General features: G+C 42.5%; 3 protein-coding genes across 3 annotated transcripts; 2 read left to right on the top strand and 1 right to left on the bottom strand.

Moving 5' to 3' along the window:
* Nucleotides 302–7,124, bottom strand: LOC8076667 (methylcrotonoyl-CoA carboxylase subunit alpha, mitochondrial). The gene is made up of 16 exons (XM_002442441.2): nucleotides 6,606–7,124; nucleotides 6,046–6,167; nucleotides 5,803–5,950; nucleotides 5,278–5,415; nucleotides 5,083–5,178; nucleotides 4,882–4,941; nucleotides 4,453–4,545; nucleotides 4,221–4,332; nucleotides 3,557–3,661; nucleotides 3,340–3,476; nucleotides 2,669–2,894; nucleotides 2,418–2,581; nucleotides 1,915–2,028; nucleotides 1,578–1,820; nucleotides 1,342–1,437; nucleotides 302–707 (listed from the first exon to the last, which is right to left on the bottom strand). The coding sequence occupies exons 1-16, from the start codon at nucleotides 6,990–6,992 to the stop codon at nucleotides 690–692; spliced, it is 2,259 nt and encodes a 752-aa protein (XP_002442486.2). The 5' UTR covers nucleotides 6,993–7,124; the 3' UTR covers nucleotides 302–689.
* LOC8076666 (protein tesmin/TSO1-like CXC 2) lies at nucleotides 9,839–17,472 on the top strand. The gene is made up of 11 exons (XM_002443470.2): nucleotides 9,839–10,110; nucleotides 12,081–12,250; nucleotides 12,344–13,067; nucleotides 13,475–13,866; nucleotides 13,948–14,019; nucleotides 15,004–15,184; nucleotides 15,265–15,360; nucleotides 15,443–15,509; nucleotides 16,328–16,493; nucleotides 16,592–17,003; nucleotides 17,105–17,472. The coding sequence occupies exons 1-10, from the start codon at nucleotides 10,063–10,065 to the stop codon at nucleotides 16,977–16,979; spliced, it is 2,304 nt and encodes a 767-aa protein (XP_002443515.1). The 5' UTR covers nucleotides 9,839–10,062; the 3' UTR covers nucleotides 16,980–17,003; nucleotides 17,105–17,472.
* On the top strand, nucleotides 20,122–25,880 carry LOC8076665. Its single transcript, XM_002443469.2, has 6 exons — nucleotides 20,122–20,548; nucleotides 20,689–20,754; nucleotides 22,078–22,231; nucleotides 22,324–22,416; nucleotides 22,505–22,568; nucleotides 25,046–25,880. The coding sequence occupies exons 1-6, from the start codon at nucleotides 20,274–20,276 to the stop codon at nucleotides 25,621–25,623; spliced, it is 1,230 nt and encodes a 409-aa protein (XP_002443514.1). The 5' UTR covers nucleotides 20,122–20,273; the 3' UTR covers nucleotides 25,624–25,880.

Here is a 26,564-nt window from a genome sequence, read left to right as displayed (position 1 = left end):
TATATATATATATATATATATATATATATATATATATGAGAGAGAGAGAGAGATGAAAACAGAACAGAACCTGGTCGTTTTCTGACCTGGAATCCATTCTTTGTGAACCCAAGTCCATGAACACAGGTGTTATCATGTCCGTTTAAACGGGCAAACCGGCTGTTTAAACAGACAGAATAACCCATTAAACGCAAACGGTTTACCATCGTATAGCGTTCAGACGGTGTGCAAACATACACGCATATCATATTCTTTGGCCACGTTTGTACGGCTGCCGCAGGGGCTGTGTGACGACCTGGTGTTGCGTCAAATGGCAAACCAGCGCCTCGTTCAGGTGACTGATCCTTCACAGTGAAGGTTCCCAGCTTCCCATCACTTATTCAGCAAAGGTACACAAATGACAAATCTGATTCCATCTGCTTATTTCTTTGCTCAACGTGGTACAGTTTCATGTTCGTGTACACTATGCAATGGAATCGTTGTGGCGAATGATGGATGAATTCGCATCAAGCTGGGAACACCATGAGCCGTCTGCTTGCATTGCCGGATTGCCCGCAGACGAACCCAGCTGTTTATTTCCTTCGGTTCTCTATCTGGACAGCAGCAGCGTCGTTGGCCAACCCCTGAAGCATCCGTTGAGTGTTTGAATACAGTTGCAGTGCAGTTACTTCGGATGTGATCGCTCCATCTCAGTTTGCAATATTGTCCTGGAAAATTGGAAAAAGGTGCATTTGGGTTTCAGCTGAGTTCTAGACTCTGGACTGGAAGGGAACATAACTTTTGTATACTCTCTAATTTTAGAGATTCCATCCATGAGAAGCTGACATAAGGAACGTGTGAAACATTTGTGGATGAAAGGTGTGCCCTGCTCTCTACATAAAACGTCACGGTCAATTTGGACCAATAACTCCACTACCAAAAAAAAAAGGCTTTACAGATAACATTCTTACTACTGCTTGCTTTCCCCAGAGATTGCACACCTCTGAACACCGTTATTGTTTCAAAGCATTATAAATGGCTAAGATATACTCCCTCCATCCCAAATTTGGAATGGATGGAGTAGTATTGAAGAACGGTAGAAAAATCAATGCAAAAGGTGCTTTTTTACTGCTGCAGATGCTTATGCTGCATAACACAAAATTCTAATCTTCATCACTTACTGACTTTTACACTTTTTCCTTTCATTTTAGTTAATCTTCTAAGTTGAATACATTTAAATAAGTTTTATTGCTATTGGTCTACCTCTAATGATGATGAAACTTAGCACTAGCTTTGTTATGACCAAAAAAAAAGGCAAACTGTAAGATTCCAAGATATTATATAAAAACAATCACTACATACCTTGATTGTGAAAAGGACACTGGAGTCAAAAACTTGTTGGCCAGCAGTAACCTTCAGGCCATCTACATATCCGGCACGAGGTGCTTTGACAACATGCTGGAAAGAGTAAAAGGAGCAAATTTCCATGACAAATGGAAGGATTTTTTTCAAGGCTTGTATCAACTCAACGTAACGTGCTTGAAATTTAATAAAATCTTCCTTTATCAAAAAACAAAAAAATGAAAATTTATCCAGACCTCCATCTTCATTGCTTCCATAACCATGACAGGCTGCCCTGCCTCCACCTGTGCCCCATCTTCAAGCAAAACTTTCACAACCAAGCCAGCCATTGGTGCCAGAACACTCCCTTTTGGATGTGACTTCCCTTCAGAAGCATGACAAGGTTGGGAGCTATCATCAACTGCATGCTCAGCTCTTACAGTCTGTCTGTAATGGTGATGATGCTTCCCATGCCAGACATGTATATGTTTGCTGTTGCCCTGCAAGGAGAGAGGTGAGGAATTTAGTGAAGGAATTACAGATATAACGGCTTATCTATGACTCAGTTAACTATGACCAGAGTATCAGTTAAACCTTCGAATAAGATGCTAGAGTCACATCAGTTTGCAGACCAGAAACATCGACACGAAAATCATGGTCACCCTTGTGATCAACTTTGACATCTAAACCAGAAGTGCCATCTTCTGTCTGCAAGATAGAAATATAATTAGTAAGATATCAGCTGACAGATGAAGCGTATTATATTGCTAAAGTCCAATTATTAATCTTCTGGGTTGAAGCCATGTGATGGACACATACATCAGTCACATTTATATACTTTCCTGTGTCTGATCCCAACAGTGAAAACCGATTTCTATAGTGGGGTTTGCTAGAAATACTCTTTTTCACTATGTAGGCCATATGCAGATTGGCCACATGAATTTAGTTTGCTAGATTCACCATGAAACATATGATGTTTGTTTGTGCCTATTAGGCAGTAAGCATTTTGTGACATGGATTCCAACAGCTCATGTTCAAATACGGAAATGTATGTGGAAACTTGAAAACTAGTATGTGCATAGATATAGTATAATCACCTCGATGAAGTAGCTTCCATCAGATTTATGAGTAATGAACAGTTTAAGAAGTTTCTCACTGAATCCATCATTCTCTTCCAACTCAAGATCCAGGGGATGCCTAGCAAAGTGATGCATCCTGAAAGGTGGATTATTGTACCATACAGATAGTGTGTTGTTGGCTCCTGAAAAACACGTAGCATATGTCATTACCAGGTCAAATTAGCAATGTTATTATTGAAAGAAAAAAACAAATGGTAGGTCTAACATACGTTGTGATTCTTTAAATGTAATGTGATCCTTCTTGCAAATGCATGCAGCAGCCAAAATTGCACCAAGCACAGCTACACCATGAGATTCTTCTGAGGACTTCGTAGAAATACTCAAAAGATCATCTTTATAACGTTCAATGAAGTGAGTGTCAACTAGGCCTTTTTCAAAGGCACTATGGCTTGCGAGTTCTTGGAGGAAACCAATATTGGTTGGCAAACCTGCAATCTGTTTATTCATTAACCAAGGCATGTCAGGGAGGTTATTATCAAAATGACAGTATTGAGATTGTATTTCTATACGACTACACTTCCAAAGTTCAATGGACTATTTATGCATAGAAAATCAATATTGGTAATCATCAACAGATTGTCACTTCTTAGGCCTCATGTAAACTTTAGTAGCCACCATAAAAGGGGGTATGTTAACTTCGGTATGGATTATGGAATGATGAGGATATCAGCAAAAGCATAAAGATTAGTGACACTTCTTGAACTGAACTAGCATAGACATTTTACACAATTGGACTCTCACATAATATGCCTACAGTTGTGAAGTTCTTTAAGACAACTAAAATTATATCAACATGAAAGTGTCACTGTACTGATGACCTCTTAGAGAAGGGAAAAGATGTATCAAAAGAAATGTATTGATTCTGGTGAACTGATTATACCTGAAAGTTTGATAAACAGTTCTTTAGCTTGACTAGTGCAGCAGTGCGACTTTCACCCCATACTACAAGTTTGGCTATCATTGGATCATAATGCATGCTGACTGTATCTCCTTCTTCGACTCCAGTTTCAACTCTTACTGAGCAAGAATATGTTAATTGTGCAATACTGAAATGTAACTCATAATATAATTGGTCATATGATATCTCCATATTTCACCTGTTGGATCAGAAGGGACTGGTCGGTAGTGATGTAAGGTTCCTGTTGCAGGGAGAAACCCTCTTGGAACATTTTCAGCATATATCCGTGCTTCAAATGCATGTCCTATATCAAGGAAAAGCAGTAGTTAAGAATTAATCTGGCTGAGTGGTGCTATAAGTTTAGAAGGCTCATATGCAAATATAGATAATCCATTAATTCAAAGGAAAACAAAATATTTTTGAGCTTCTTATCATAAACCAATAGCAGCATGTAAGTTCAGTTTCCACAATCATAAATAAATTTCTTAATTTCTTAATGGGTACTTGGGTACAAGTAATGAAGTGATAATGTATGAAAAACAGCTTGTAGAAAAGGACTATTGGGGCTCAGCCCCCCTGCCTTATGAAATGGCATCTGTGCACAGAAGGAAAGTTGCATGAAAAACAGTTGAATGCCATGATGTAATCCGAGTCCAAAAATGTATCAAATCAGTGCATTACTGTGAACTGTTAAGTCAATAATTAAAGGCGGCATCTTCAAATTTATGGACCAAATAGAACTAGATAAGATGGACAATGCTGTTCATGATGCAAACAAACTATAGTAGCCAAGAGACAACATGACAATCAGAAATTATCAGTAAAGTTTTTGGGTAAGATAATGAGTTATTGTTAAGGTTCACCATTTAATGGAATCTGCTCCTGAGATAATGGCAGTCGTTCTCCATTTGCAACACGTATTTGCCACTCCACAAGATCTTGACCAACAATCATCTCTGTCACTGGGTGTTCAACCTTCCAAGATTGATTCACAAGATGATTTTGTGTTTTAGACTTTTAACCAAGTGAGTCAATGAAGTACCATGCAAAGCCAAGGTACTCAAGCATATCCGATTATTATCGTAGATATATTACCTGGAGTCGAGTATTCATCTCCATGAAATAAAACTCTCCAGAAAGAGTATCCACAATAAACTCCACTGTTCCAGCATTGTAGTAACCAACTGCCTTCAACACAAATAATCCAATAAGTGACCCTGTATGTGAAATAGAAGGATTAAACAGAATAACTACTAAATAACATATCAACAGAGAAAACAAAGATGGCTACTATTGAGTATTATTCAAGAAAAAGTTGACTGACATCTGACATGAACTACTAGATAATGCATGTAACTTTGAACTGGAGTTCATGTGAAGCAAATTGCTTGGACATTTGTCATTCCATATTGGTGTGAAAAAAATTGGCAGCTAGATAATGAAAAGAAAAACTTAACCAACAATAGCAAACTGAAAACACTAAATTTGTCTCCTAAAGACATACTAATGTTCAGAAGCATTCACCTTTGCGGCAGATACAGCAGCTCCACCAATATGAGACCGAAACTCAGCTGTCACATTTGGCTGCACCATATACAAAAAGACAACTGAATCGATTATTCTATCAAAATAAATGTCAGGGCACAAACAGCTAGCAAGGCCTTAGAGCTTCATCAATATGTTTTCAAGCAAGTTACAGGGTTTTGTTGGATAACAGATCCTTACAGCTGGAGCTTCCTCAATAATCTTCTGATGCCTTCTTTGTAGACTGCAGTCTCTCTCATAGAGATATATTGCATTTCCATGTTGGTCGCCAAATACCTTCAAACATCAAAGGAGTATGAGGGAAGACAACAGGGAATTACTGCAGGTTCCCAATTATATAAAGGACTGTGGCAGGTCCAAATTCAATTGACTTACCTGGACTTCTACGTGTCTTGGTTGAGTAATGTACTTCTCAATCAGTAGTGTGTTTACACCAAATGATGCTGCAGCTTCCCGTTGAGCGCTCAGTACAGCATCCACAAATTCATCAGGCCTTTCGACTATTCTCATCCCCTTAAGAAAGGATATAGGATGAAAAGGTTACACACACGACACACATATGATAGGTCATGCAACTACAGAGCAGGCTTCTCTGGAACACTTGAAAGCTATATGCATAGTAACTCCTTGTTTAGTCCCCACCCAAAAACTTTTCACCCATCAAATCGAATCTTTGGACACATGTATGGAACATTAAATGTAGATGAAAACAAAAACTAATTGCACAGAATCGCGAGACGAATTTTTTAAGCCTAATTAGTCCATGATTGGACATTAATTGCCAAATAAAACGAAAATGCTACAGTAACCAAACCCAAAAACTTTTCGGAACTAAACAAGGCCTAAATTGGAATAAACACTTTTCCTGTATGAGACAGTCTAAGAAACAGTTCAGCATACCTTGCCCCCTCCACCATGGGTGGGCTTGATTAAAACAGGATAACCAATTTTATCAGCTTCAAGTTTCAGCAGCTCAATGTCTTGGTCAGCCCCATGGTATCCTGGAACCAGCGGCACGCCAGCAGCACCCATGATCCTCTTGGATGCACTATATTTCACAAATCATGTTTAGGGTGCACCGTTCTGAACAAGAGCCCAAACAAAACAATCTGTATGCACGCACCAGACAACAAGATATTTTACCTCTTATCGCCCATATCTCTGATCGCAGATGCTGGTGGTCCAATGAATTTGAGCCCCTCGGTCTCACAGAGCTGCGCAAAATCAGCACTCTCTGAGAGAAAACCGTATCCTGGATGGATAGCCTGCACAAAGCAAATAGAAACAAAAAATGTCTCATAAATATCCGTGCCTGCATCATGGCACACCAAAACTTTCGTACTGTTTTCCACTTGCACACTATTTCCCTACGACACGGTTCTTGTATCTTCACGGGAATGTGATCTACTAGCACCCAATACTAATTCGACACAACTCGAGGACTGATGAATGTGGAAGGATTACAGAGGTTCAGACGCTAACTGGTAGTGTATCACCTACAGTGGAATTGTGTGGCGCGGGATGCTCAGCAACGACCAACAATCAGTATGCATAGTGAGACAGCTCAGTAGCCCACCCACCTTGGCAGAGTGACACGGCAGCGCACGCGACTCGAGACGCAGACAAGCTAGTGGGGAAATAATGAGCGAGACAGCGACGAGTGGACAGGGGGGGGGGGGGGGGGGGGTTGGTGGTAATCGGACCTGTGCGCCGGTGCGGAGTGCGGCGTCGATGATGGCCCCGGCGTTGAGGTAGCTCTGGCGCGCGGGGGGCGGGCCGATCCTGACGGCCTCGTCGGCGGCGCGCACGTGCAGCGCGCCGCGGTCGGCGTCGCTGTACACGGCGACGGTGGCGACCCCGAGGCGGCGCGCGGTGCGCATGACCCGGCACGCGATCTCGCCCCGGTTCGCCACCAGCACCTTCTCGATGCCCCCGCCACCGCCCGCCGAGGCCGAGGACGCGGTTGGAGGAGGCGAGGAGGAGAGGAGCCGCGCGGGCGCGGGCGCGGGCACGGGGCTGCCCGCCGGGCTCCCGCCGCGCACGCGCACGCGCCCGCGGCGCAGGTGGAGGTGGAGGAGGCGGGAGGCCATCACGCGGTGGCGGTGGCGGTGGTTGGGCTGGAGGCTTGGGAGAGCAGCAGTGGTGGTGAGCAAGGCGGAGGAGTGGCGCGGCGACGGGTCGGGGAAATAGGAGATGATGAGCAGAGCAGCATGGGCGTCGTCAGTGTGGTGTGGGGCTGATTGGTCCCGCAGCGCAGGATAAGGGCGGTGACTGGTCAGACGAGTCCGCGACGTCTCTCCCTTCCAGCGCGAGCGTGTCGGAACGGATGACGGGAGCAACACAAGCACTTGCTGGGGTGACTCGGATGGTATAAATAAATCGATTAATAGAAATAGAAGGATTTTGGCCTTGTTTAGTTCTATAAAAAGAATTTATAAATTTGTTTAATTCTTCGTCACATCACATCGGCACATGCATAGAACATTAAATATAGATAAAAAAAAATTATTAATTATGCAGTTTACATGACAAATCTTTTAAGCCTAATTAGTTTATGATTAGACAATATTTATCAAATACAAACGAAGAGTGTCTATTTTACTAAAAATTTTGGAACTAAACAAGACCTTTGTATAAATTATGCAGAAATCAGTATTTTATATATAAGGATTTTGTATATGAGTTATGCAGAAATCAATATTTTACTAGCTCCCGACTTATTATTAGTCGGTAGGCCGGGTGTTTGCTAAAAAGGAAGAAGCTTAGGCTTCTTACTCATGTATCAACGCCAATACATGTGTGTGTGCAGTGATTTAGCGTGAAGTTGGTATGTAAACAAGGTCTTAGTGGGTTAGGTTATTTGTGGTAAACATGCCATCTTAATCTAAGTTCTAGACTTGATATAAGTGTTCGTATTTTTCTAAATTTATTTACGTTTGAATTTAGCGGCGTTGTTCTCTCAATAATAAAGACATGCTAGAGACATGTTTGTTAGGATTTTAACAGTGTTTTTTTAGTAATAGTGAGAGATGCAAGATCTGACGCATGAGTCTACAGTGTACACCTTACTATGATTCTCAAACAAAAAAAAAGAATAAAAGAAAGCTTTTTGTTTCATCCTAACATGAGAGCCTCTTGGATTTAGAAATCTATATTGTCCAAAGGAAAAGTTGCTATATGATTTGAAACGGAGAAAGGAGTTCAAGGAGCGAAGTGTAAAAAATTGCAACGTTGTAGCAAGTAAGAATGAGAACCTCCTTCGTGATGTTTCGAAATATTTAGGGTCAGATTTTCCGGCGTTAGAGGGACAGGCGCAATGGATTTTCTATTTCCAATGCTAGAGGGATGGTCATGGATGTCATTAGCCGGTGTAGCCAATCGTGGTAGGGTATCGACGAATGAGGAAGCGATGGCGCGGCTCAGTGGAGGCATACTGCTTTTGATTGTGGAGCATAGTACTTCCTCCGTTTAGGTCTCGTTTAGTTTTTACATAAAAACTTTTTACTCATCCCATCAAATATTTAGATTTTTTGATACATACATAAGCATTTTATATAGATAAAAAATTAATTACACAGTTTGTATGTATTTTGTGAGATGAATCATTTAAGCCTAATTAATCTATAATTGGATACTAATTGCTATAGTTACACATGCGCTATAGTACCTAAAATCTTTTCTTTTTTGCGAACTAGACAAAGCTTTAGTTTTAAAATATATGACATTTTGTTTTTTAGATATATTGCTTTTTATTATGTTTTTTTTTTGAAAAGCTTTTATTATGTTTCAAGACATAATGTATATGTAAGTGTGCAACAAAACTTACATATTTAGAAAAGTCAAAACGCCTTATAATTTAAAATCAAGGGAGTAGAATAAAAGGATCGATGCGTGGTCAACTCAATAAAGTGGCTAAGGGAGAGACAAGCAAGCATCAACAACCATGTCAGTGGGTGGCGCTATGAATCATCGATGATTGCGAGAGGTAAATGGAGGCAAAAGGGGGTGCTGCCCCAAATGTGGCATTGGAGGCTCTGTTTTTTTTTTGTTGATGTTGATGCTAATACTAAGTTATTGTGAGAAAAAAAACATTGTCCTATATCAGTTGATTTTGGCTGATAAGTTCATGCGAACAAAAAGGTGGTGAATAAGAGCGATAAAGAGGATGTGAGAGGAAAAAGATAAAGACGAGGTCGTTGATAGTCTTGTTTCTTCTTTTTTTCCAGATGCTGCAAATCAACTCGTTTAGAAAAACATAAATGAATCCATTGGACTCCTAAACAAACCATTAACAAAATACGCCACGATGCAAACGAGAGCTGGAAGAGATTACACGAGGTCTAGCGTTCACCTTTCCTGGAAATGCATAATGTCAACTACCATTTGCAACTTCCATGCCACGCAAATTCATAACCATCTGCCAAACTATACCATTATTATTAATCAATGATTAGCATACATAATAAAAATAGGTACGTAATTCGAAGATGAAATAAAGGTTATCATACAGTAAAATGGAAAGGCACAGCTAACTAAAGCCCCCTCCAACTATTTTTGGGGGCTTTGTTTCCCTTTTCCACGTACAAGCGCCCCTCCCAAACAACAACATTCTTCCAAATATAAGCTACTATACTACGCAAAAGGGGCAAGAAAAGTTCCAGCCTGGCCTCGTAAATCGGCCAGGTGAATCTCAAATCCTCAGTTTATGTCCTACTCAAAAATATAAAGAAAAAAATCTTTCTCCCGTTCCCACATGGAAGGCCCAATCCGAAACTGGCCTTTTGGCTGCGGCGGGCGGCCCATGGCCCAGGCGCCCGTCCCCACTGACTGACAGCTCGGCCCCCACCGCCGAAAACCTGGGGGGTTCCCGCCCATGGCCGCCTCCTTGAAACGCACCCGCAGTACCCGGCCCCCGCGACCCGACTACCCGAGCCGCAGCCGAGCCGACCGCACGCGGCGGGAGCTCTGGGGTGGGTGACGCAGTCGCTGCAGACTCGCACTCGCAGAACACGAAAAATTACTAGTATTAGGACTAGTGGTGCTGGTGCTGGTGCTGGGGGCTCATCGTCACTCGTCAGTAGCAGGAGCGGGGAGGAGGAGGCGGCGGGGAAGGGAAGGAGGCCGGGAGGGGGAGGCAGATGCGGGAGGTCCCCCGACCAGATGGACACGCCGGATAGGCCCCGCGCCGCCGCCGCCGCCGGGTTCGAGGTCCGCCATCTCGCTCGCGCCCCTGCTGATGCTTTGTTTCCCCCACCGATTTCGATGTTCTGATGTGGGGTTTTGGGGGGGCATTTTTTTTTTCTGGGGAGTTTAGGAGTCGGGGCAGGGGCGGGGAAGTTCGTGGGTAGGCGCGGCAGTGCCTGGATTGGATTGGATTGGATTGGATTGGTCGGTCGGTCGGCGGCCGGCTGGCTTGCGCGGCCGATGCGATTTGCTGCGCCCGCATTTGATTGACCTTTTTTTTTTTGGTGATTTGTTTTGGGGGACTGGGATGCCGCATTTCGGCGGGTGGTTGGGCGATTAGGGTTCTGATCGACGCACCCCCCCTGCTGTCGGGGCTTGGGGATTTGGGGGCTTAGCAAATGCCTGCACAACCCTCTGGGACGAACCATTTCTACAAGATGGACGGATTGGCCTGCTGATTCGGTGAGTTCTGGGGCGGTGTCTGTCCATTTGGATTGCCACATCGTGGATTTGACAAGCTCTGATGTGTCCATTGTTAGGAAATGGTGGGTTCGGAGCTTTTGGATCTCCAACGCTAGTGCGTAGATCGGCAAAATCGCAGCATTGCCTGCTAGTTTGATACGTTTGGTGGGTGGTCTTCTGTCCATGGGAAATGCGACTTCTTATTCAGAGTCCGATGTAGTTTGTTCATTTGGCTGACGAACTCCCGCGTGTAGCTTTGGAAACTGAGGTCGTTTGTTCATTTAGCTGAGGAAACTGCGTGTAGCTTTGGATATGAGTTTCTGTGATCATTCACATTGCTTTGTCATCGAAAGACTTTATTGGCAATCACGACGTCCTAGCCCTCATTTCATTCCCTTATGCTGCTGTTATATCTCTCAGCAATGCTACATTTGATTAGCTCAGCATTTTAGGCCTTTCAATGTGCCTTGGGCTTTCAAGACTGCTTTCCAATCAGCAGAGGCACTTAACTATCTTACTTGCTGTTACAATTCAAGTGTTCATGAAGCACTCGTAATAGATAAACTTGTATCCTATTTAATGCATGCAACTCTGTGCGGTACCGCCTTGGGGTTCCTTTCAAGACTGCTTTCCAATCAGCAGAGGCACTTAACTATCTTACTTGCTGTTACAATTCAAGTGTTCATGAAGCACTCGTAATAGATAAACTTGTATCCTATTTAATGCATGCAACTCTGTGCGGTACCGCCTTGGGGTTCCTTTCAAGACTGCTTTCCAATCAGCAGAGGCACTTAACTATCTTACTTGCCGTTACAATTCAAGTATACATGAAGCACTCGCCAATAGATAAACTTGTATCCTATTTAATGCATGTAACTCTGTGCGTTACTTTGGATATGCCGGTCTTATTGTGCCTGCATGTGCTTTTGTTCTCTTAACTGGGTTTGGGCAAAAGTTGGCGTGAGTTACGGTGGTTTAGCAGACTTCCTTCTTACAGAAGATTGTGGTAATCTCTATTTGCTAAAAAAAGGGTCATGGCTTGGATTTAGCCAATCCTCACTTCATTGTCTTATGCAACTGTTATATGTCTCAGCAATGCTACATTTGTTTAGCTCATCATTCGAGGCCTTTCAATGTGCCTTGGGGTTCCTTGCAAGACTGCTTTCCAATCAGCAGAGTTACTTTGCCATCACAATTCAAGTATTCATGAAGCACTCGTAATAGATAAACTTGTATCCTATTTAATGCATGCAACTCTGTGCGTTACTTTGGATATGCTGGTCTTGTTTTGCCTGCATGTGTGTTTTCTCTTAAGTGGGTTGGGGCAAAAGTTGGTGTAAGTTACGGTGGTTTGGCAGACTTCCTTCTTACGCAAGATTGTGGTAATCTCTATTTGCTAAAAAAAGGGTCATGGTTTGGATTTGGCCAATCCTCAATTGATTGACATCAGGGCACCTAAGCTCGCTTTCATATTTAGTGATGAAATAAAGACCAGTGGCTTAAATTTTCTAATTTGATTTTACTGCTTGCAGGATTCTCCTGTCTTCAATTTCATCAACAATCTCTCGCCTATACCACCGCCTAAACCTTTAGACACAGCACATAATGTGCAGCTATTCAAGTCATCAGATTTGGCGCCTGTTTCTTCGATCTTTGCCTCACCACATGTTAATCCAGCAAAGGAAACTAAAGTTTTGATCAGGTAATTTTCAATTTTCCCTATGCTTTCTAGCTAATGTCGACTTTTATGTATCTGTCTTGGTTCTGCCTTACAGTTTGTACTTCATGCTGGTAGGGATGAATCTGTTCAGCTTCCTCAAGAATTGCACTCACCTAGCAGTGTCAGGACTCGAATATGTCCCTCAGGCTCTTTTAGAATGATCAGATGCAAAGACATTGTGTCAGAGAGTTGCAATATCACTTGTCAACTAAACGAGGCATCTATTGATTCTTCAGATCATACATCAAACTCTACAGGCCAATTGAGTCAATCCATACAGGATGCTGCTGGCAGTATGGAAAGCAATAAGGATCAGTGCGGTGACGGTAAAACAGACCTTACCATGTCCCAGGAGTGCACAGGACTAGAAGGTATGAACCTTGATGAGAGTGGCCTAGACAAAATGGATTCATCACATTCTGGGATAGTTGTTCATGAAAACCAGCTATCTGAACAAAACAATGATGAACCTGCAGCATATAATGGGGATTACATGATTACACACCAATCAAGTAGTGATATGCTGACTTTAGCTGTAACATCTGGCACAGAAACACAACCAGTGGATGATACACAAAAGTCTGATGATCCCTACTCTTGTGAATCCTTTTTGGATGATCAGCCAAGTGGATATTGCGCCCAAAATTCTGTGCATGAACCCCATCTGTACTGGACTGGGGCAGTTGAAGGGGCTGCAGTAGCTTATACTCCCCAAACACTCCCTGGTGCTTTGCAAAGTCAGTTGATGCCATGTAACAAGCTCAATGAGCCAAAAGATCACATGCCTACTGAGCAAAATGTATGTATGCTTTGTGTTATCAATTATCATTTAAAAGTTTTGTATATTGGCTTTACTAATGCTTGCTTTGTGATTAAGTGGTAATTGGCTTGATCTAATTTGAAGACTAGTGCAATACATCTGTACATACAAACTAATATTAGCTTGGATACTATATGTACGAGAATGGATTTAACAACATGTTTATTAGCAGTTTTCCATTCATGTGCCTTGTGCACTGTATTGCTCTAAATTGCATAATCTTGTGTCCACGTGTTAACAATATTGCCATCACCCACCAGTATTCAGCTCTCTTTGCTTTATAGCATTTTCTTTCCTGTAAATATAGTATTGTATAGGCTGTGCTAATTTGGCTGAACTATCAATGTTTTTTTTTCTTATAAAAGGACATGTTTCTGCTATTTCAGGCCTTGCCACAGCATTTACGTGGCATGCGTAGGCGCAGCCTTTTCAACGAAAAGGCTGGGGTTAGTAATAAAGGTGTAGACAAAGCTTCAGATCATCATCCTGTAAATTCAACTACCCCCAAATGCAAAACTATTTCTGGTGACAACTCAAAGCCTCTAAGAACCCCTCCATGTGCATTGCCTGGTATTGGCTTGCACTTGAATGCCCTTGCTGCAATACCTAAAGAGAAACTAGAGATTCAGTCTACTATAAATGAATTGAGTAACTTGATAGGCCCTTCTGGATCTTCTCCAGCACCTTCTGAGCAAATCATTATTAATGATGATTTCAATCAAACAACTGATGTTGCAACTGCCGAAGCTTCTAGTCAGGGTAGTCCCAAGAAGAAAAGGTACTATGTCTTTGACTATTATTTTGGGTCAAATAGCACTATTTCATTGGAAAAATCATAAAATGCAATAGTATTTTCCAGGCAGAAGTTTGATAATGGTGATGGCACTTCATGCAAGCGTTGTAGTTGTAAGAAGTCAAAATGCCTGAAACTGTAAGTTTGAATATTTGGTTCATTTTAGGTATCATTGTATGAAAAAGGTGCTGTTGTTTATGACTTATGAATAACTCTGGTTAGGATTAAATGATTAATCATTTATCCGTTCATGTTTTTCCTTGACTAAGATGTATAGCCATGTAGGTGTATCTGCCATTATACTGTTTAAGTGTTTTTCAGTTTTGGGCAGAATGTTAAATAACAAGTACAATAGTCTTCTAGTCACAAGCAAGTTGAAGTAGGCTAGTAACAGCATTCAGTTAATAGTTCTATCAATCCTAATCAAGTTGCGAGGTGTTCAAGTTTTGATTTACAGTCATCTCTATACCTGGTTACCTTGTTTATTCCTGTATTCATGAATAACACTAATATGCTCATTAGCGTTCATCATGGATTCTATTTTTGGTTGGTTTACTCCCTTTATCAGGGATAATAATGACTTAGTTGTGATATTTATTTTCAGCAAGTATATTTCTTTATTTGAGATTGATTGTTTATAGGACAAGTCACATAATTCCTGCAAAAAATAATGGCATCTTACCTTATTTAATAAAAAAGTCCCAGTTAATAAAATCTGTGCCATGCTAATTTCTTTTGGCTAGCTGTTCTAGATTTATCCCTCCCTAAATGATTCACTCCTTCACTTGCCGTTCTACCTGAAGTCATTGCCATCCATCTGACCTCTCTAATGGATGTTCACCCTGTTCTGAACTAGGTTCAAAACATTGATCCTTTTCAAGAGTTACCCATGTTCTTTCCATGCTATTCCTTTCAAATTCTATCTTCAAACTGATATTTTGTCTGGTCTGAGTGTCTGACCCTTCTCTAATGAATGTTTACTCTTTCCTGAATTAGTTTCATGGCTCTGACTCTTTTGAAGGGAGAAGGGATCCATGTTCTATTCGTGGCAAACTGTCTTTACAGTGATAGATTGTCTGGTGTCTGTTACATGATAATTTTTTTTTGCTTAATTTCATGCAGTTACTGTGAGTGTTTTGCCGCTGGAGTCTATTGTTCTGAGCCTTGTTCGTGTATCGGCTGTCTGAACAACCAGAGTCATACAGAAACAGTTCTATCTACACGTCAACAGATTGAATCTCGCAATCCATTAGCATTTGCTCCTAAAGTAATTCATACATCTGAGTCTGGTCTGGAATTAGGGGTAAGAGGCACTAACTTATTGTACTTAAGTGCTTCCTTTAGTCTTGTCTGTTGCTAATATCATTATCTTCAATATTGTAGGACTTCTCTAATAAAACTCCTGCTTCAGCTCGTCACAAAAGAGGATGCAATTGCAAGAAGTCGTCGTGTCTAAAAAAATACTGTGAATGTTTTCAGGTTTCAAGTCCTACATTGATTTAGTGCTCTTTCTTTTCTTCTTAATCCCTTTGTATGCATCTTATGTTTACTCTTCATCAAGGGCGGTGTGGGATGCTCCATAAGTTGCAGATGCGAGGGCTGTAAGAATGCTTTTGGAAAACGGGAGGGTGAGTCAAATCCATTTTTCATAAGCTTCTGTTTTATAAACAACTGCAACATCAACATGCATGCTCTAAGTTCATAGTTGCACTTGCACCCATGTGCCATGCAGTCATATTCAATATACAAGTTACAAAAGCAGCTAAGAGATGGTTCCAATCAATAGTACTAGTTATAACTTCACATGAAATCTGGACTCACTGAGTTCTTTAGGACCTCATGTTTGACCTTTCAACCTGAAAATGTAATACCATATATTCCCTCTGTTAGTTAGTTACCTATTAAGAAAAGCAAAAAAAAAAAGACCTTTGCACATATTAGAGTTGTATCTCTTGCTACCTTATTTAATTTTGGAGTACGCTTTAATTTGTTGTCTCCTAAATCGCCATGGTAATCTGGTTATGCTGCTTCAGTTTGGAGTTGGGGTCTGTCTCTTCGACAAAATAATTTAGTTCTGCTTCTGCTGGAAATGGCCACAGTATAGTTTCAAACAATGTTGTGACCATACTAGTGCTATGATTGTTAATTGGTGTGCTTCTATATTTTCAACAGAAACTCCACTACTTGGTAAAACTTGCCTAAGATTAGCTTGTGTTGTATGATGTTTGGTTTGTTTAAAGCAAGATGCTTCAATTTAGCTATATCATTCTGAAAGGGTGCCATATACAATACTAGATCCAAACTTTTGGTTATTATACGAAGTAAGACTATGGCTAGCTTAGCTATTTCATTTTTTGTCTCAGTAACCAACTAACCATGTCCTACATTCTGCTATCCATAAAAAACTACTATTTTCTAAAGTATTTTTTTTGGAACCTGATTCAAGGGGCTGCTGTGCTAGGCATAGAGGAACCTAAGCAGGGATTGGAAAAAAAGAATGTTTGTGTGAAAGAAGAAAAAAGTGAAATCGATAAACAGCTTGTCATCTACCAAACTGCTGACACTGCTCCTGCTGAGAATGTACTGACCACACCTTCCATGGTGGAGTGCAGGTTTGTATGTCATATGTTTGCAAGATACACATCTGTTACTGCGAATCCTGCCTCTTATGTAATATATACTGAATTCTAATGCATTTTGCTTTTCCCAGACCCTTGGCTTGTCTTCCACCCCCAAGCTCCAAGAAAAGCTCCAAAAAACCACGATCTTCAACAAAACTCACTGGACATCCTTCTCGGCTGTGCAACTTACAAGCTCCTCCAAAGACTGACATTATGCTCTCTCCATTCGAAAACTACCCAGAAATGGTACTTGGCGATAGCACATCAGATATCCTAAATGGAAATTCATCTCCTCAAACTTCTGTTAAAGTCGTGTCACCAAACAAGAAGCGAATCTCTCCCCCACGAATGGGTACTCGGCTATCTCCAATCTGTACGATTGGCAGGAAGCTGATTCTCAAGTCCATCCCTTCTTTCCCTTCCCTTGGTGGCGACGTAAACAATGAGGATCCCAAGGCCAAATTGCCAGCGCCTTGAATTTATCATCTTCTGCCCCTCGTGGTCAACTTCTTTGCCTCTCTATTTTTCTCTCATTACCCTTGCTTGTTGATATGTTAATCCTCTTCCCTGTCTCAACTCATCTAATGTGTCTTTCTGTACAGGCCCTTCCTGTTGGTTCACAAGATCGCCCACCTGCCGAATGCACCAGAATTGTTTCTATCATACCATCAGATAGTGATGGACTTCGTTTCACCATTTCGATTTCTCTTGGTCAACGATTATTTATGTGATGCTATAATAATCCACTGTGTGATGGCAGAATTCTACCTCCCAAAATCACCAGTGGCATTTGGTTTGCTGGTAAATTATGTCTTAGCTCAAAGGACGTCGTCGTGTTTCCTGTGACTGTATGTCTGTATAATTTATGTTCATTATCTGGGATCAAAAAACGTGGAATTTGTATGTACCTAATGACAGAACTGTTAAGATTTTATTTATGGAGGTTGAACCGCAAGACTTATTTATCTAAGGTCAAACTATTTTTATATTTTTTTCCAGGAACGTGTCCGAGCATGTGTTTCGTTAAGGGCTTGTTTAGTTTCCAAAAATTTTTGCAAAGGTTTTTACATTCTCCGTCACATTTAATTTTGCAGTACATGCATAAAGCATTAAATCTTTTGAGCTAATTGCACAATTTTGCTTGCAACTTGTGAGACAAATCTTTTGAGTCTAGTTAGTCTATAATTGGATAATATTTGTTAAATAAACAAAAATGGTATAGTGTCTATTTTGCAAAAAAAAAAAAAATTGAAACTAAACAAGCCCCAAGAAGAAGGAAAAAAAGAGTTTACGAGAAGCAACCAAGTGCACATCCAGAACAGGTTTTGAATAGTAGTAGAAAAAAAACCCAAAAGAATCCAATGCACATCCACCAATCTTCCTATTGGCGGCTTGCACTGCACCAAGCACCCAGCAGCTCCGTACGTCTTGGTCACTTTTCAAGATTTTTCATCGTATCGAATTTTGCTTCATATACATGGAGCATTAAATATATTTAAAAATAAAAATTAATTACACGGTGTATCTGTAAGTCGCGAGATAAATCTTTTGAGCCTTAGTTCATGATTGGATAATAATTAATAAATAAAAACGAAAATACTACAGTGACTAAAACTAAAAAGATTTGGAAACTAAACAAGGCCCTTGTCAGGTCAGCAGCACCGAGCGAGTGACGTACGCTGAAACAAACACCTGTCCATTCCTCCCCTTGCGTAGTTACATATACGTCGTCCATACTTTCTAAATAAAAATGACCAAAGAATCACCCAATTCCTTGGCAACTTGTTGGCACTTGGCAGCCACCAAAGGACCATACTGACGTCCCAATTCAAGCTAGAGAATTGGCGCTGTCCGTAGGACGGCATGGCCGAACGCGATAGTATCCATGACCAACGTCAAAACGGCACTCATCGATAACGACATGCACCTTGACGGAAATTTGCATGCAAGATCACAAGGCGTGAACCAATGTGTTCTTTTTTTGTTTGGTTTGGTCTTGGCTAGAATATGCACGATAAACTCATAGACATGTCAAATTGCCAGCCTCGGTCACAAGGCAATGCATAGTACACGATGAAATGAAAGTGCGTCACTATTCAGTCAGATGAATCAAATTCCCGTAATGCAGAGCACACCATCCAAGTCTATGCATACTCTCACTCTTGCCATGTCGACAAGCAAAGATTTTGAGCCTAATGCATGCTTTCCCTGGTCCCACTTATGTCATATATACTTTTTAAAAGAACACTTCTCAGAGATAACATCACTGATGGCTTAAGGCAATCTTTTCCCACTTCTTATACATCACTCTAATTACTATCTTATCTTTTTTTTAACTTGAACGTCTTGTTTAGATCCAAAAAGTTTTTAGATTTTGACACTATATTACTTTCGTCCAATCATGGTGTAACTAGGCTTAAAAGATTCGCCTCGCAAATTACGGACAAACTGTGCAATTAGTTTTTGTTTTTATCTATATTTAATGCTCTATGCATGTGCTGCAAGATTGGATGTGACGAAGAATTTTGAAAAGTTTTTGATTTTTAGAGTGAACTAAGGCCTTGTTTAGATCCGATTTTTTTGAATTTTGATACTGTAGCACTTTCGTTTTTATTTGACAAACATTGTCCAATCATGGAGTAACTAGGCTTAAAATATTCGTCTCGCGATTTACAGACAAAATGTGCAATTAGTTTTTGTTTTCATCTATATTTAATGCTCCATACATGTCTTGCAAGATTCGATGTGATGGAAATATCTTAAAAAGTTTTTTATTTTTGGAGTAAACTAAACAAGGCCTAAGTGATATTTTTGCGCAAAAGACAAAAGGTGATGTAGATGTAGCATGAAGCAGTGGAAGAGAGAGCGTGCCGGCAAGAGATGTAGCAAATTTAAAAATCAAGAGGAATTACCAAAACACTGTATCCAGAGCAATAAATATGGCAGTATCCATTTTTGCTATCCATACTCGTATTCATTTCATTCTTGGATTTGTGCGAATTCATATCTACACACCAAAAAAAAAATCCAATTAATATTCGAGCTGCTACTAATTCATCTAGAGCATAGGATTCGGAACATTCATTTTAGCTATCTATGCTCGTATTCATTTAACATTTGGATTCGTGGGAATTTATATTTGCACACCACAAACCCGATTATTATTTCATCTGCTACTAATCTATCTGGAGCACATGATTTGGAATTTAACTGCTAATATTTTACTACTCCATCCATTCTAAATTATAAGTCATTTTGACTTTTCTATATACATAGCAGAAGTTATGAATCTAGATGTAGTACATGTTTTCTGGAAAAAGAAAGATGTAGTATATGTCTAGATATATAATAAAGGTTATGTGTCTAAAATTTACAAAAAAAGTTGAGTATTTAATCACTCCACTACCAATCACACCCTGCCAAAACAAAAGAAAAAGCTTGCGGCTTTATGCTGCGTGTGTGTGCTAATCACGTTTTGTGACCAGAGAAAAGCCAGCCCAGGTCGAAACGGAACCCAACCGGATCCAAGGAGGAAACACCCGATCACAGCCGTCCCCAGCAGCGGACGCGAATCTCAAAGCACCCTAAGCCCCCCATTTCACCAGTTGGCCTCCCTTCCCTCGTGCCCTCCCTCCCTCTCCCCTTCCGACCGCACCTCCTCACGCGCTCGCTCGCCTTCGCTTCGTCGCCACGGCGAGCCCCACCACGCCGCCCGAGCCGCCGATCGGGGCGCCGCCAGCGCTGCCAGCGGCGGCGGCGGCGCCCGATCCGATGGACGCGGAGGTGGGGGCGCCGAATCTCCCGCTGCCGGAGGAGCCAGCCGGATCGGAGCCCGACGACGCGCGCCTCTCCCCGCCTCGTCCTGCTCCTGCTCCGCCTCCGCCCCCGCCACCTCCCGCCCCCGCCCCCGCGCCCGCGCCGGTCCAGGCCCTGACCCCCGCCGCCGAGGCTGCCGCGCCCACCGCCTCGGCGGCCGTCTCGCCGCCGGCTCCAGCTCCAGCGCCGGCGCCGGCGGAGGCCAACGGCACCTCCGACAGGAAGAGGAGGTCCGTGCGCCTTCCCCTTTTTCTGCAAAGTTTCCGGTTTCCTCTTTTGGTTCGTTGCGTGCGATTCGCTCCTGCTTACAGTACAAATTTTTCCTCACTCCGCACTCTGTTTTTGTTTTTCTCTTTGCTGGGTCAATCAGGAGGAAGGCGGAGGACGGGGACGGGTGCAAGACCTGCAGCTGCAAGAAGTCCAGGTGCATGAAGCTGTAAGTTCCCCTCTTTCATCCCCACACCGGGCTTGCAGCCTTCTCCATTGTGTCGTTCGGCCCCGCAGTGTATGTTTCACCAGGAATGACTGAATGAGGTGTGGCTGGAGGAAAAAAAAACGAACTTTTTTACCCCTTCAGTCCGACATGTCGTCGTCAGTGTGCGCCTAGGACGTTTTACCATTTTGATGCGCTGCTGATCTGGTTTGCTGTCGCTGATGAATTCAGTGTTGTTTTAGGCAGGTTTAGATCTGATTAATCTTACATGTTTCAAATGTACGGTGCTAATTTTTGTTTCGTCAATCTCATACTGCCTAGTAGCAAAATGCTGCGGTTTTATTGAGCATCTTGAGCTCACCAGTAACTCCAGTAGTCCAGTTCGTAATTCGATATAGATTAATGAGAAGAAGCTGATTCCATTGCTAGTTCTAAGTTTATTGATGCTTCTCGTTTTATTATATCCCGCTGTGAGGTTGCACAGTGGAAGAAGAGCATGCTGCATTTTCTGGTGTATTTGGACGTAATGCTGTGTACCACTCATCCTGTGGAGAGAGCTGAGTTTGCCGATGAGGGTTTAACACACATGTCACAATTGCAATAAAGGTGAATGCTGAATCAATGTTTCAAGTATAGTTATAAAGTCAGGTGGACTTGCCAGGTTACTGCACCACTACCAACTAGTCAACTACACATGCATGATTCGTCTGTTGGCTAGTCGACTAAGTTGTCCTGTTGGCTCATGCTGCCTACTACCTAGTTTGATGGCTGTACCTGATTGTGTAAACCCTATTAACTCATATGTTGAGGGCATTAACATCTTGCAGAGCATGGAATAGAGACTGCAGAGAATAAATAGATTGGAGTTAGGTAAAAAACAGAGCTTCCAATGTAATATGTGTGTGTATGCATGCATATGTTGATTTCTAATGGGCTCATATACTGTAGGTCCAGAATTGCCAAGCTCATGCTACTGGCTGCAAGTCAGTCGCCCAGACTTGGCAAAATAATTGTGACTAATATTGGCCTACTGGTTGTCGATGCTAACCAAAGTCAATATACCTGATCACATCCAGTTACCAATATGTTTATGAATCATGGAGTAATCGTGATTAGTCTGCTGTGTTGAAAAAACTGTGCTAAGTAAATCGGGCTGGTTTATGCACACACCTGTAGTCTTGTGGACGTTTAGTGCATGCCATTGCCTATGCACTGGCATGTGACCTCCACACCTGACCATGTGTTTGTGTGCCTTGCTTTTTGTTTTCTCTTGCTAATTTAAGTTCTCTTTTGTGTATAATCATTATCTGTGTTATTCTGCAACAGTTATTGTGTATGCTTTGCTTCTGGGTCACGTTGTACTGAGTCATGTGGATGCGAACCTTGTGAAAACAAGCAACCACTGCAAGTTGCTCCACGGACTGCACTGATTTTACCTCTGAAACCTGTCCAAACATCAGAAGCTGGTCAAGACATAGTGGTATGAATTTCTTCTTACATCACCTTATCTATATCTTTTTATACTCTTTCTTTCATTTTGTTTTTGGTGATCCTGCTATTTATTGGCTTCAGGAACAAGTCATAAGGTCCCCTATGGATCTTATTAGAAGAAAATGCACCTGCAAGAAGTCAGGCTGCCTTAAGAAGTACTGTGACTGCTACCAGGTTTCATATTCAGCCTTGTCCTGTTAATTTTCATTTTCATCATGACAGTTTGTGATTAAGGAAACATGTTTTTTTTTTTAATTTGAAGGGAGGGGCAGGATGCTCCATCAACTGTAAATGCGATGATTGTAGAAACCCATTTGGGAGAAAAGGTAATGCAATTAAGGACTGGATCACTGGAATGGAGTCTAGTGAATGATTTTAATGTGGAGTTTTGCATCAGATATCTTCTAGTTTAATCCTGTTTGGTACCTTAGTATTGCACAAGTTTCTTCCTTAACTGCCAACTAGATAGTTTTTTCGCACGATTTGTGATTTTTTCATTGCTTGATACTGTTTTGAACAATTTTATGTTGTAGCACTCTTAGGAACAGCTAGATAGTGTTGTCAGGAACTGTGCACCAATAGAACCTGGCAGGCTGGCACCCAATGTTACTGCTCAATCTTACCTGGGCCTAGAGGGAGGGAGGGAGAAGCTATCATTTTTCGTAGAGACATTAGAATCTGGATACAGAGGTTATGAAGTACCTTGTTAGCTTCCTAGCTAGAGCAGCTTTTTCAGGAGTTGTCTGCTGTATAATTGTATCAGAGGATTTAGGCAGATGGTCAAAGGCTCTTCTGAAAGTCCCAGCAGGCCTGCACTACCCTCTTTTCCTATCTGTAGGAACAGGGGCTGTTCTGTTGGAAGGTAACTGATCTTTTAATTAACCTCTACAACTAGAACTCATATCCTAGTACCATCTCTACAACTTGTTATGACAGCCAACCACCGCACCTTCCTCTAGGCAAACCTTGACTATGGAGGCATTCTAACAAAGGTGACTGCCAACCCCATCGAGCTTACTATGGCCCTATTTGCAGATCTTGGAGCTGGCTATTCTTAGCTGTGAGATCGGTCCAAGACCACTAGGGGTCATTAGAACAGCAGTGAGTCCTTAGCAACAATATCTAGGAGACTAGGATAGGAAGGCATGCTATCTCAAGTTGATGAGAAATAATAAGCAGGCTATTCTTGAGAATGCTTTTTGAGGAACTACATATACTTTGGTAATTTTTTCAGAGTAGTTGACTTCATGGAGTGCTGTCTTAATATAGAATTAGATACTGTAATGCTAGTTTGGTATGCAAAGTGTAGTCGAGAAATTTCCTTATTTGCACTGGTAAAATGAGAGGGCTTCTTTCTATGGCCCTTAAAAGTTCATCCTCCCTCACTTGACAATAGGTTGAACTTTTATCCGTAAAATGACTGCCATCCAAGGGACATCTGTGATCTGTCCGACGGGCAGCTGCTCATCCATTCACTGCTCCCTATCCCTATCCTCCCAAACCCTAAAGCACCTGTGGTCAGAGGTGACGGCTCAGATGTAGCTAAGGAGGGTGTGGGGGCAGGCTCGTTCATGGACGCGTGGGCAGGCTTCACTCGATTATGTTGTGGGACAGCTCAGTCGATGGCACTGTGCCAAGCCAGAGGCAGGACCGCAGGAGCTCGATGGCAATGCTGATGTTATTCTGACTAGGAACCGTGTGGTCACGGGACCAACTGAGAAGGGCATGGGCGAGGAGTGGTATGGGTGTTCTTTGCGGGAGTTTCACAGGCCCAGGAGAGCTGCACAGGTGCCCTTGTCGTCGTGGGAAGGCACAGGTTTTGATGCTTTACGTGGGAGCCGCAGGGTCTAGCAGCAGAGGCGATGCTCTATGCGCGAATGGAGTTCGCGGCGCCAGGTCGGCAGTGTTGCGGTGGTGTGTGCAGCAGGTGGCACTGTGGGTGTGGGCAATAGCAAGGTGCAGAATGCGACAACTGCAGGTCAATGGCGTCCCATGCTGTGAGCTCACGACGGCGACGGATGGCTGTGGTAACAGCTCATAACTCGCGGTGGTGAGGTGTCATGACCGATATTGAGTGGCGATGTGTGTTATGCAACAACAGAGCAACGACCCATGGTGCCAGTAGCGTGGAGGCACCACTTCGACTAGATATGTTTATTTAAGCTCAAAAGTCTGAAATCTGGCAATACACACCTATGCATGTACTCTTTCTGTGCTGCTGTTGGACGTTTTGAAATGGAAACATACATTTGAGTTTCCACTCTGAAATATCAATTCGTGTTAAGTATATCTCATATTTGTAGTTGGTATGTCACAACATAATCTTGGTGTGATCTTTATTTGAGAACAACATATAGAGACCTGATATACCGTACAAACTGAACACTTTCTACCTCAGAGCAAAATTGTCCTTTTAAACTACACTTAACACCAGTTGGATAGGACTATAGGAGTGTCATTTTGAGGGATGATAGTTGAACTTGAACCTTGGGTGAAATAAGGGAGGGTAAACTTTTCAGGGCCATAGAAAGAAGCCCTCATTTTAAGTGTTTTCTAAGCCTCCTGAATAGCTTGTTTTGTTTTGGCTGGTAGTTTTGGATATCTTGAAGTTAACCTGATATGTTATGCTGTCTTCCTGAACAGCTTGTACCACCTATTTTTGTTCAGATAAAGAGTAACATGTATGTCTTTTTAACAGATGATGGCTTGCTTGGTATTTGTTAACTAATGGGATAAGATATGATTCAATGTGCAAGTTTAACCTGTTCCTGAAACTAAGATATTTCTCATTCTTATTCTGCAGTTGGTGTTATTTTGGATGGTAAAAGCAGTGTTGCTGCACCTATACTGCAAGAAAGAAATGGGACTGAAGTTGACTCAAGCGACGACGAAGATGACTTCTACATGAACCGACAACTCTCCCCAATACCTCCGTCTCCAGTGTCCAGGGAGTCTTCATTCCAACAGGAGACTCTAGTCGGCGTGGAAGTCCAGACCATGAATGGGCACCTGTACCCTAAACCACTGGCTCAGGTGCGTCCCGAGCCACCCTCCTGGCAGCTCTCCAGGAGGCCAGTTGAGGAACCGCGTGGAGAAATATGGCGCTTCTCCAGGAGGCCCAGCGAGGATGGGACCTCTGATGCTATGGAAGCGCATGCCATTGCCCCGAGAGAGAGCAAGAAGCCAGAGATCCATGGGGACAACAGGTTCAGCATCCCGCGGTGCATCGAGGTGATGAGCGCCATGGCGGAGCTGTCGCCGGTCGAGAAGTCGCTGGCGCCCGACGTCTTCTTGGACGCGAGCAACCGGGAGATTTTCCTCTCGCTGAGTGTAGATATTAGGCCAATGTGGCTGAGGCGTAAGATGAAGAGCCTTGTCTAGCTAGCCTAGCTAGGGATAGCGTGAGAAATTTTCGTCGGCGTATACTTAATAAACCTGTGCTGTACTGTAGATATATGCCTTAGCTTGGCAATGAGTTCTGGACCATTGTATGTACCTAGTGCTAATTTATGGTGCATGTTATGTTAAAGTCCTGCCTATGATTAGCAGCAATAAGTTCATTATGAATTTCAGCTAGAAGAATAACAGTAAATCATCTCTTCCCCTTGAGTAATTAAGTTGATGAACCTGTTCTGAAATGCTTGATGCCACTGATATGTTGACATTTTTCATTTGTACAATGATCAGAGTTCCTGGTGCCATATCCTGATATTATTCATGTTATGTGGCACTGTCAAAGAGTAGTGCCCAGATTCATGGAACCACACACTGCAACCCTGTTGGAGGGTGATGCATCAGTCGATGCTCATTCATGCCCATGAGGTAAGGTTGCCCGGTGGCAAGGCCAGGGAGGCGATGACGTGTCCAGTGTCCCCTGAACAGTGGCAGCAACGTGCTGTTGGCAACACAAACAGCTCAGGCGACGGGAACAACACACAGTCCTGGCGAGGAACCAGATGCATGTCCTTGTCCCAAAGAGACAAACCTGGGACTGGGAGCATGTGAGCCATGGGCGCCAGACGCCACCGAGCAGCACCAACCAGATGGGGTGCCGCCGTGCCGGCCTCACCAACCAGGCGGCGGGATGATTGGCCGGCGGCCCGGCCGGCGCCCATGGATGATTGACCACGCGGTGGCCACCGGAAATCAGCACCATGGAGATTTGAGAGGCCTACCGGAAATCAGCACCATATGGAGTGCTTGTTCGGTTGATGGTTTCTACGGCTGACAGTCGAAGCTGATTTGTTTTGAGAGAAAAAACTCTGTTACATGGCTAATAAGTCAGTGTGTGAAGTTCAACCGAACAGGTCAAGCAAACAAGA

The sequence above is a fragment of the Sorghum bicolor genome, chromosome 8, assembly GCF_000003195.3.
Source record: "Sorghum bicolor cultivar BTx623 chromosome 8, Sorghum_bicolor_NCBIv3, whole genome shotgun sequence".
In the NCBI taxonomy this organism is placed as follows: domain Eukaryota; kingdom Viridiplantae; phylum Streptophyta; class Magnoliopsida; order Poales; family Poaceae; genus Sorghum; species Sorghum bicolor.
This window is presented reverse-complemented; position numbering and strand designations above follow the sequence as displayed.